General features: G+C 53.2%; 1 protein-coding gene across 1 annotated transcript in view; it reads right to left on the reverse strand.

The window, feature by feature from the left end:
• Window positions 1-4,160: 4,160 nt before the first annotated feature.
• LOC144677825 (transcription factor Sp1-like) overlaps window positions 4,161-11,809 on the reverse strand; it is a gene marked incomplete at both ends in the record, with an annotated part of 10,845 nt that continues 3,196 nt past the window's right edge. The window contains one exon of the mRNA XM_078537832.1: window positions 4,161-4,360. Within this exon, the coding sequence (XP_078393958.1) occupies window positions 4,161-4,360 (200 nt within the window). The remainder of the gene's footprint in view (window positions 4,361-11,809) is intronic.

Here is an 11,809-nt window from a genome sequence, read left to right on the forward strand (position 1 = left end):
AGGTTTGAGAGCGAGAGAGAGGTTGAGAGCGAGAGAGAGGTTTGAGAGCGAGAGAGTTGAGAGCGAGAGAGAGGTTTGAGAGCGAGAGAGAGGTTTGAGAGCGAGAGAGAGGTTTGAGAGCGAGAGAGAGGTTTGAGAGCGAGAGAGAGGTTTGAGAGCGAGAGAGAGGTTTGAGAGCGAGAGAGAGGTTTGAGAGCGAGAGAGAGGTTTGAGAGCGAGAGAGAGGTTTGAGAGCGAGAGAGAGGTTTGAGAGCGAGAGAGAGGTTTGAGAGCGAGAGAGAGGTTTGAGAGCGAGAGAGAGGTTTGAGAGCGAGAGAGAGGTTTGAGAGCGAGAGAGAGGTTTGAGAGCGAGAGAGAGGTTTGAGAGCGAGAGAGAGGTTTGAGAGCGAGAGAGAGGTTTGAGAGCGAGAGAGAGGTTTGAGAGCGAGAGAGAGGTTTGAGAGCGAGAGAGAGGTTTGAGAGCGAGAGAGAGGTTTGAGAGCGAGAGAGAGGTTTGAGAGCGAGAGAGAGGTTTGAGAGCGAGAGAGAGGTTGAGAGCGAGAGAGGTTTGAGAGCGAGAGAGGTTTGAGAGCGAGAGAGAGGTTTGAGAGCGAGAGAGAGGTTTGAGAGCGAGAGAGAGGTTTGAGAGCGAGAGAGAGGTTTGAGAGCGAGAGAGAGGTTTGAGAGCGAGAGAGAGGTTTGAGAGCGAGAGAGAGGTTTGAGAGCGAGAGAGAGGTTTGAGAGCGAGAGAGAGGTTTGAGAGCGAGAGAGGTTTGAGAGGGAGAGAGGTTTGTGAGGGAGAAAGGTTTGAGAGGGAGAGAGGTTTGCGAGTGGAGAGGTTTGAGAGTGAGAGAGGTTTGAGAGTGAGAGAGGTTTGAGAGTGAGAGAGGTTTGAGAGTGAGACGGGTTTGAGAGTGAGACGGGTTTGAGAGTGAGACGGGTTTGAGAGTGAGACGGGTTTGAGAGTGAGAGGGGTTTGAGAGTGAGAGGGGTTTGAGAGTGAGAGGGGTTTGAGAGTGAGAGGGGTTTGAGAGTGAGAGGGGTTTGAGAGTGAGAGGGGTTTGAGAGTGAGAGGGGTTTGAGAGTGAGAGGGGTTTGAGAGTGAGAGGGGTTTGAGAGTGAGAGGTTTGAGAGTGAGAGAGGTTTGAGAGTGAGAGAGGTTTGAGAGTGAGAGAGGTTTGAGAGTGAGAAAGGTTTGAGAGTGAGAGAGGTTTGAGAGTGAGAGAGGTTTGAGAGTGAGAGAGGTTTGAGAGTGAGAGAGGTTTGAGAGTGAGAGAGGTTTGAGAGTGAGAGAGGTTTGAGAGTGAGAGGTTTGAGAGTGTGTGAGGTTTGAGAGTGAGAGAGATTTGAGAGTGAGAGAGATTTGAGAGTGTGAGGGATTTGAGAGTGAGAGAGATTTGAGAGTGAGAGATTTGAGAGTGAGAGAGATTTGAGAGTGTGAGGGATTTGAGAGTGAGAGAGATTTGAGAGGGTGTGAGATTTGAGAGTGTGAGATTTGAGAGTGTGAGGGATTTGATAGTGAGAGAGATTTGAGAGTGTGAGGGATCTGAGAGTGTGTGAGATTTGAGAGTGTGAGATTTGAGAGAGTGAGATTTGAGAGAGTGTGAGATTTGAGAGTGAGAGAGATTTGAGAGAGTGTGAGATTTGAGAGTGTGAGATTTGAGAGAGTGTGAGATTTGAGAGTGAGAGAGGTTTGAGAGAGTGTGAGATTTGAGAGTGTGAGGGATTTGAGAGTGAGAGAGATTTGAGAGAGTGTGAGATTTGAGAGTGAGAGAGATTTGAGAGAGTGTGAGATTTGAGAGTGTGAGGGATTTGAGAGTGAGAGAGATTTGAGAGTGTGAAGGATCTGAGAGTGTGTGAGATTTGAGAGTGTGAGATTTGAGAGTGAGATTTGAGAGAGTGTGAGATTTGAGAGTGAGAGAGATTTGAGAGAGTGTGAGATTTGAGAGTGTGAGGGATTTGAGAGTGAGAGAGATTTGAGAGTGTGAAGGATCTGAGTGTGTGTGAGATTTGAGAGTGAGAGATTTGAGAGAGTGTGAGATTTGAGAGTGAGAGAGATTTGAGAGAGTGTGAGATTTGAGAGTGAGTGAGATTTGAGAATGTGAGAGTGTGTGTGTGAGAGAATGTGTATGTGAGATTGTGTGTGAGCGTGAGAGAGAGGGAAAGCTGGCTAAAGTTACTGCACACAGATTCACAGGCTGAGACTGCGACCAATAGCGCAACCGGAGGTGGGACAAGTCTATAAGACTCTTGCTTGGTTTGGATATGGGATCCTGCTAAGCAGAGCACAAAGGCCAGGCCTTCAAAATTCACTGGGTTCGCCCCCAGCTGGAGTTCCCCATATCCCGGGCCCCGCACTCCAGGAAGAATGTCGAGTGTCTCGGAGAGGGTGCGGAGGGAGATTTACCAGAACGGGACCCCGGAGGGAGGATGAGGGGACTTCAGTTCACGTGGAGGGACTGGAGAAGCTGGGATTGTTCTCCTTAGAGCAGAGAAGGTTAAGTGGGATATTGAATCGAGGGGTTCGAAATCACGAAGTGGGGAGGGTTTGGGGTAGAGTAGGAGAGGGAGAGACTGTTCCCAGTGGGCGGGAGGGTCGGTAACCAGAGGGGACACAGATTGAAGAGAATCGGTAACAGAACCAGAGGGTGGGGGTGGGTGGGAGGGAGATGAGGAGAATTATTTTTTATAAACACAGCGAGTTGTTGTGATCTGGAAGGCGCTGCCTGAAAGGGCGGTGGAAGCAGATTCAATAGGAGGAGGGGGAATCGGATAAATACTGGAAGGGGAAGAATCTGCATTGCAAGGTAGTGGGGTAAGAACAGGGGAGCTGGATTACTTGGATCGATCCTTCAAAGTTAAACGAGGTTACAAAGACTTTACGGACGGACCCCCCTCGCAAAAGTTAACAGCACAGGAGGCCATTCGGCCCATCGTGTTCGCACCGGTCGAAGATCTGATGAGACTAATCTCATTTTCCAGCGCTTGGCTCACAGCCCTGGAGGCTACAGCAACGCAAGTGAATATCTAAGTACTTCTTAAATGTTACGAGAGTTTCTGACTCAATCACTCTTTCAGGCAGCGATTTTCAGACTCCCCACCACCCTCTGGGTGAAAATATTTCTCCTCAACTCCCCCTCGTAGCCTCTTACCTTAAATCGATGGCCCCTGGTCACTGACCCCTCTCGCAATTGAAAAAGTGCCTTTCTATCCACCCTATCGATGCCCCTCAATCATATCCACCTCTATCAGGTCCCCTCTCAACCTTCGCTGCTCCAAGGAAAACAACCCCAGCCTATCCAATCTTTCCTCATAGCTCAGACCCTCCAGCCCAGGCAGCATCCTGGTGAATCTCCTCCGCACCCTCTCCAGTGCAATTCACGTCCTTCCTATAATGCGGCGACCAGAACTGCGCGCAGTACTCCAGCTGTGGCCTAACCAGCGTTATATAGGGTTCCAGCATAACCTCCCTGCTCTTGTATTCTACACCTCAGCTAATAAAGGCAAGTATCCCATACACCTGCTTAACCACCTTATCTAGCTGCCCTCTACCTTCAGGGATCTGTGGAGATGCACACCAAGGTCCCTCTGATCTTCACTACTGTCCAGGGTTTTACTTTACATAGTGTAATCTCTTGCCTTGTTAGCCCTCCCCAAGTACATGACCTCACACTTTTCATCTATAAGTCAGAAGGTTGTGGATTCATGACCGGCAGTGCTGAGGGAGCGCCGCACTGTCGGAGGGTCAGCGCTGAGGGAGCGACGCACTGTCAGAGGGTCAGTACTGAGGGAGCGCCGCACTGTCGGAGGGTCAGTGCTGAGGGAGCGCCGCACTGTCGGAGGGTCAATGCCGAGGGAGAGCCGCACTGTCGGAGGGTCAGTGCTGAGGGAGCGCCGCACTGTGGGAGGGTCAGCGCTGAGGGAGCGCCGCGCTGTCGGAGGGTCAGCGCTGAGGGAGAGCCGCACTGTCGGAGGGTCAGCGCTGAGGGAGCGCCGCGCTGTCGGAGGGTCAGCGCTGAGGGAGCGCCGCGCTGTCGGAGGGTCAGCGCTGAGGGAGCGCCGCACTGTCCGAGGGTCAGTGCTGAAGGAGCGCCGCACGGTCGGAGGGTCAGCGCAAACGCAAGTTCTTTCCGCTCTGCCGCCCTCGCCCACGCCCAGCCCCCGTCAGGCGGGCAGCTCACCTGTGTGCGTCCGCTTGTGCCGCTGGAGCTCGTCGGACCGGGTGAAGCGCTTGCCGCAGAATAGCCAGTTGCAGACGAACGGCCTCTCCCCTGTGTGCCACCGCAGGTGTGCCCTCAGGTGCGACGTCTTCCCGTACACCTTCCCGCAGCCCGGGATGTGGCAGATGTGCTGCTTCTTCTTGCCGGGGTCTCCGGGGCCTCTGTCAGGGGGTGGAAAATAAGAGAAAGACGTCTGGATTACAAACACGTACATTCGACCCGGTGCAAATCTCAGCTCGTCCGAAACTCTGCTGCCCCCCACCCCTGTGTCCGGACTCACGCCGAGTCCCGTTACCCCATCAGCGCCCCCGCCGCTCGCTGACCCGCACCACTTCCCCGCCCGGCAGCGCCTCGGTTTTAATATTCTCACCCTTGTTTTCAAACCCCTCCTCCCTCCCTATCTCTGTAACCTCCTCCTCCAGCTCCCTACAACCCTCCCTATCTCTGTAACCTCCCCCAGCCCCTACAACCCTCCCTATCTCTGTAACCTCCTCCAGCCCCTACAACCCTCCCTATCTCTGTAACCTCCCCCAGCCCCTACAACACTCCCTATCTCTGTAACCTCCTCCAGCCCCTACAACCCTCCCTATCTCTGTAACCTCCTCCAGCCCCTACAACGCTCCCTATTTCTGTAACCTCCTCCAGCCCCTACACCCCTCCCTATCTCTGTAACCTCCCCCAGCCCCTACACCCCTCCCTATCTCTGTAACCTCCTCCAGCCCCTACAACCCTCCCTATCTCTGTAACCTCCTCCAGCCCCTACAACCCTCCCTATCTCTGTTACCTCCTCCAGCTCCTACGACCCTCCCTATCTCTGTAACCTGCTCCAGCCCCTACACCCCTCCGTATCTCTGTAACCTCCTCCAGCCCCTACAACCCTCCCTATCTCTGTAACCTCCTCCAGCCCCTACAACCCTCCCTATCTCTGTAACCTCCTCCAGCCCCTACAACCCTATCTTAGTAACCTCCTCCAGCCCCCTACAACCCTCCCTATCTCTGTAACCTCCTCCAGCCCCTACAACCCTCCCTATCTCTGTAACCTCCTCCAGCCCCTACAACCCTATCTTAGTAACCTCCTCCAGCCCCCTACAACCCTCCCTATCTCTGTAACCTCCTCCAGCCCCTACAACCCTCCCTATCTCTGTAACCTCCTCCAGCCCCCTACAACCCTCCCTATCTCTGTCACAAAAACAGCTGGAAAAACTCAGCAGGTCTGACAACATCTGCGGAGAGGAACACAGTTGACGTTTCGAGTTTGTGTGACTCTTCATCAGAACAAAGGAAATATAAAAACGTGTTGAAATATAAGCTGGTTTGGGGGAGTGGGACAGGTAGAGCTGGACAGAGGGCCAGTGATAGGCGGAGACAACGAAGAGATTGCCAAAGATGTCATAGACAAAAGGACAAAGGGGCGTTGACGGTGGTGATATTATCTAAAGGATGTGCTAATGGGGACATTAAGGGTTGAAAGCAGGACAAGCTCGTGGCAGATGGCCCTAGTGGAGGGGTGGGGTAGGGGGAAGGGATCGAAATGGGCTAAAAGGTGGAGATAAAACATTCCATAGCTAATATCACCACCGTCAACACCACTTTGTTCTTTTGTCGATGACGTCTTTGGCAATCTCTTCCTTGCCTCTGCCTATCACTGGCCGTCTATCCAGTTCTACCAGTCCCACCCCCCTCAACCAGCTTATATTTCAATACATTTCTATACTTCTTTAGTTCTGATGAACAGTCACACGGACTCGAAACGTTAACTCTGTTCCTCTCCGCAGATGCTGTCGGACCTGCTGAGTTTTCCCAGCTGTTTTTGTTTCAGAATTCCAGCATCCGCAGTATTTTGCTTTTATCCCTATCTCTGTAACCTCCTCCAGCCCCTACAACCCTCCCTATCTCTGTAACCTCCTCTAGCCCCTACAACCCTCCCTATCTCTGTAACCTCCTCCAGTCCCTACGACCCTCTCTATCTCTGTAACCTCCTCCAGCCCCTACACCCCTCCCTATCTCTGTAACCTCCTCCAGCCCCTACGACCCCTCCCTATCTCTGTAACCTTCTCCAGCCCCTACAACCCTCCCTATCTCTGGAACCTCCTCCAGCCCCTACAACCCTCCCTATCTCTGTAACCTCCTCCAGCCCCTACAACCCTCCCTATCTCTGTAACCTCCTCCAGCCCCTACAACCCTCCCTACCTTTGTAATCTCCTCCAGCTCCTACAACCGTCCCTATCTCTGTAACCTCCTCCAGCTCCTACAAATCTCCCTATCTCTGTAACCTGCTCCAGCCCCTACAACACTCCCTAACTCTGTTACCTCCTCCAGCTCCCTACAACCCTCCCTATCTCTGTAACCTCCTCCAGACCCGACAACCCTCCCTATCTCTGTAACCTCCTCCAGCCCCTACAACCCTCCCTATCTCTGTAACCTCCTCCAGCCCCTACAACCCTCCCTATCTCTGTTACCTCCTCCAGCTCCTACAACCCTCCCTACCTCTGTAACCTGCTCCAGCCCCTACAACCCTCCCTATCTCTGCAACCTCCTCCAACCCCTACACCCCTCACTATCTCTGTAACCCCCTGCAGCCCCCTACAACCCTCCCTATCTCTGTAACCACCTCCAGCCCCTATGACCCTCCCTATCTCTGTAACCTCCTCCAGCCCCTACAACCCTCCCTATCTCTGTAACCTTCTCCAGCCCCTACAACCCTCCCTATCTCTGTAACCTCCTCCAGCCCCTACCACCCTCCCTATCTCTGTTACCTCCTCCAGCTCCTACAACCCTCCCTATCTCTGTAACCTGCTCCAGCCCCTACAACCCTCCCTATCTCTGTAACCTCCGCCAACCCCTACACCCCTCACTATCTCTGTAACCCCCTGCAGCCCCCTACAACCCTCCCTATCTCTGTAACCTCCTCCAGCCCCTACAACCCTCCCTATCTCTGTAACCTCCTCCAGCCCCTACAACCCTCCCTATCTGTTACCTCCTCCAGCTTCCTACAACCCTCCCTATCTCTGTAACCTCCTCCAATCCCTACAACCCTCCCTATCCCTGTAACCTCCTCCAGCTCCCTACAACCCTCCCTATCTCTGTTACCTCCTCCAGCTCCTACAACCCTCCCTATCTCTGTAACCTGCTCCAGCCCCTACAACCCTCCCTATCTCTGTAACCTCCTCCAACCCCTACACCCCTCACTATCTCTGTAACCCCCTGCAGCCCCCTACAACCCTCCCTATCTCTGTAACCTCCTCCAGCCCCTACAACCCTCCCTATCTCTGTAACCTGCTCCAGCCCCTACACCCCTCCCTATCTCTGTAACCTCCTCCAGCCCCCTACAACCCTCCCTATCTCTGTCACAAAAACAGCTGGAAAAACTCAGCAGGTCTGACAACATCTGCGGAGAGGAACACAGTTGACGTTTCGAGTTTGTGTGACTCTTCATCAGAACAAAGGAAATATAGAAATGTGTTGAAATATAAGCTGGTTGAGGGGGGGTGGGACAGGTAGAGCTGGACAGAGGGCCAGTGATAGGCGGAGACAAAGAAGAGATTGCCAAAGATGTCATAGACAAAAGGACAAAGGGGCGTTGACGGTGGTGATATTATCTAAAGGATGTGCTAATGGGGACATTAAGGGTTGAAAGCAGGACAAGCTCGTGGCAGATGGCCCTAGTGGAGGGGTGGGGTAGGGGGAAGGGATCGAAATGGGCTAAAAGGTGGAGATAAAACATTCCATAGCTAATATCACCACCGTCAACACCACTTTGTCCTTTTGTCGATGACGTCTTTGGCAATCTCTTCCTTGCCTCTGTCTATCACTGGCCGTCTATCCAGTTCTACCAGTCCCACCCCCCTCCACCAGCTTATATTTCAACACATTTCTATACTTCTTTAGTTCTGATGAAGAGTCACACGGACTCGAAACGTTAACTCTGTTCCTCTCCGCAGATGCTGTCGGACCTGCTGAGTTTTCCCAGCTGTTTTTGTTTCAGAATTCCAGCATCCGCAGTATTTTGCTTTTATCCCTATCTCTGTAACCTCCTCCAGCCCCTACAACCCTCCCTATCTCTGTAACCTCCTCTAGCCCCTACAACCCTCCCTATCTCTGTAACTTCCTCCAGTCCCTACGACCCTCTCTATCTCTGTAACCTCCTCCAGCCCCTACACCCCTCCCTATCTCTGTAACCTCCTCCAGCCCCTACGACCCCTCCCTATCTCTGTAACCTTCTCCAGCCCCTACAACCCTCCCTATCTCTGGAACCTCCTCCAGCCCCTACAACCCTCCCTATCTCTGTAACCTCCTCCAGCCCCTACAACCCTCCCTATCTCTGTAACCTCCTCCAGCCCCTACAACCCTCCCTATCTTTGTAATCTCCTCCAGCTCCTACAACCGTCCCTATCTCTGTAACCTCCTCCAGCTCCTACAAATCTCCCTATCTCTGTAACCTGCTCCAGCCCCTACAACACTCCCTATCTCTGTTACCTCCTCCAGCTCCCTACAACCCTCCCTATCTCTGTAACCTCCTCCAGACCCGACAACCCTCCCTATCTCTGTAACCTCCTCCAGCCCCTACAACCCTATCTCTGTAACCTCCTCCAGCCCCTACAACCCTCCCTATCTCTGTTACCTCCTCCAGCTCCTACAACCCTCCCTACCTCTGTAACCTGCTCCAGCCCCTACAACCCTCCCTATCTCTGCAACCTCCTCCAACCCCTACACCCCTCACTATCTCTGTAACCCCCTGCAGCCCCCTACAACCCTCCCTATCTCTGTAACCACCTCCAGCCCCTATGACCCTCCCTATCTCTGTAACCTCCTCCAGCCCCTACAACCCTCCCTATCTCTGTAACCTTCTCCGGCCCCTACAACCCTCCCTATCTCTGTAACCTCCTCCAGCCCCTACCACCCTCCCTATCTCTGTTACCTCCTCCAGCTCCTACAACCCTCCCTATCTCTGTAACCTGCTCCAGCCCCTACAACCCTCCCTATCTCTGTAACCTCCGCCAACCCCTACACCCCTCACTATCTCTGTAACCCCCTGCAGCCCCCTACAACCCTCCCTATCTCTGTAACCTCCTCCAGCCCCTACAACCCTCCCTATCTCTGTAACCTCCTCCAGCCCCTACAACCCTCCCTAGCTGTTACCTCCTCCAGCTTCCTACAACCCTCCCTATCTCTGTAACCTCCTCCAATCCCTACAACCCTCCCTATCCCTGTAATCTCCTCCAGCTCCCTACAACCCTCCCTATCTCTGTTACCTCCTCCAGCTCCTACAACCCTCCCTATCTCTGTAACCTGCTCCAGCCCCTACAACCCTCCCTATCTCTGTAACCTCCTCCAACCCCTACACCCCTCACTATCTCTGTAACCCCCTGCAGCCCCCTACAACCCTCCCTATCTCTGTAACCTCCTCCAGCCCCTACAACCCTCCCTATCTCTGTAACCTGCTCCAGCCCCTACACCCCTCCCTATCTCTGTAACCTCCTCCAGCCCCCTACAACCCTCCCTATCTCTGTCACAAAAACAGCTGGAAAAACTCAGCAGGTCTGACAACATCTGCGGAGAGGAACACAGTTGACGTTTCGAGTTTGTGTGACTCTTCATCAGAACAAAGGAAATATAGAAATGTGTTGAAATATAAGCTGGTTGAGGGGGGGTGGGACAGGTAGAGCTGGACAGAGGGCCAGTGATAGGCGGAGACAAAGAAGAGATTGCCAAAGATGTCATAGACAAAAGGACAAAGGGGCGTTGACGGTGGTGATATTATCTAAAGGATGTGCTAATGGGGACATTAAGGGTTGAAAGCAGGACAAGCTCGTGGCAGATGGCCCTAGTGGGGGGGTGGGGTAGGGGGAAGGGATCGAAATGGGCTAAAAGGTGGAGATAAAACATTCCATAGCTAATATCACCACCGTCAACACCACTTTGTCCTTTTGTCGATGATGTCTTTGGCAATCTCTTCCTTGCCTCTGCCTATCACTGGCCGTCTATCCAGTTCTACCAGTCCCACCCCCCTCAACCAGCTTATATTTCAACACATTTCTATACTTCTTTAGTTCTGATGAAGAGTCACACGGACTCGAAACGTTAACTCTGTTCCTCTCCGCAGATGCTGTCAGACCTGCTGAGTTTTCCCAGCTGTTTTTGTTTCAGAATTCCAGCATCCACAGTATTTTGCTTTTATCCCTATCTCTGTAACCTCCTCCAGTCCCTTCAACCCTCCCTATCTCTGTAACCTCCTCCAGTCCCTTCAACCCTCCCTATCTCTGTAACCTCCTCTAGCCCCTACAACCCTCCCTATCTCTGTAACCTCCTCCAGCCCCTACAACACTCCCTATCTCTGCAACCTCCTCCAGCCCCTACAACCCTCCCTATCTCTGTAACCTCCTCCAGGCCCCTACAACCCTCCCTATCTCTGTAACCTTCTCCTGCCCCTACAACCCTCCCTATCTCTGTAACCTCCTCCAGCCCCTACAACCCTCCCTATCTCTGTAACCTCCTCCAGCCCCCACAACCCTCCCTATCTCTGTAACCTCCTCCAGCCCCTACAACCCTCCCTATCTCTGTAACCTCCTCCAGTCCCTTCAACCCTCCCTATCTCTGTAACCTCCTTTAGCCCCTACAACCCTCCCTATCTCTGTAACCTCCTCCAGCCCCCTACAACCCTCCCTATCTCTGTAACCTCCTCCAGCCCCCTACAACCCTCCCTATCTCTGTAACCTCCTCCAGCCCCTACAGCGCTCCCTAAATCTGTAACCTCCTCCAGCCCCTACAACCCTCTCTATCTCTGTAACCTCCTCCAGCCCCTACAACCTTCCCTATTTCTGTAACCTCCTCCAGCCCCTACACCCCTCCCTATCTCTGTAACCTTCTCCAGCCCCTACAACCCTCCCTATCTCTGTAACCTCCTCCAGACCCTACAACCCTCCCTATCTCTGTAACCTCCTCCAGACCCTACAACCCTCCCTATCTCTGTAACCTCCTCCAGCCCCTACAACCTTCCCTATCTCTGTAACCTCCTCCAGCCCCTACAACCCTCCCTATCTCTGTAACCTCCTCCAGCCCCTACGACCTCTCCCTATCTCTGTAACGTCCTCCAGCCCCTACAACTCTCCCTATCTCTGTAACGTCCTCCAGCCCCTACATCCCTCCCTATCTCTGTAACCCCCTACATCCCTCCCTATCTCTGTAACCTCCTCCAGCCCCTACAACCCTCCCTACCTCTGTAACCTCCTCCAGCCCCTACAACCCTCCGAGATCTCTGCGCTCCTGCTATTGCGGCCTCACGCTCATCCCCTCTCCCCGATTCCCATCGCTCCACCATCGGCGGCCGTGCCTTCAGCTGGTCAGGCCCCGAGCTCTGGAATTCCCTCCCTCGACCTCTCCGCCTCTCTCCTCCCTTAAGACGCTCGTTTAAGTCCACCGCCTCGTCTCCTGCCCCAGCATCCCCTCGCTTTGGCTGGGCTTCAAGTTTTATCCGATTTATGTTCCCGTGAAGCACCTTGGGATGTCTAGTACATTAAAGGCGCCACATCAACGCAAGTTGTTGCTGTCGGCGATATATTCTGCCCCTCAACCTTCAATGCTCATGAACCACTTTAAAAGATATGCAGAGA

The sequence above is a fragment of the Cetorhinus maximus genome, unplaced genomic scaffold, assembly GCF_964194155.1.
Source record: "Cetorhinus maximus unplaced genomic scaffold, sCetMax3.hap1.1 HAP1_SCAFFOLD_3110, whole genome shotgun sequence".
Lineage (NCBI taxonomy): Eukaryota > Metazoa > Chordata > Chondrichthyes > Lamniformes > Cetorhinidae > Cetorhinus > Cetorhinus maximus.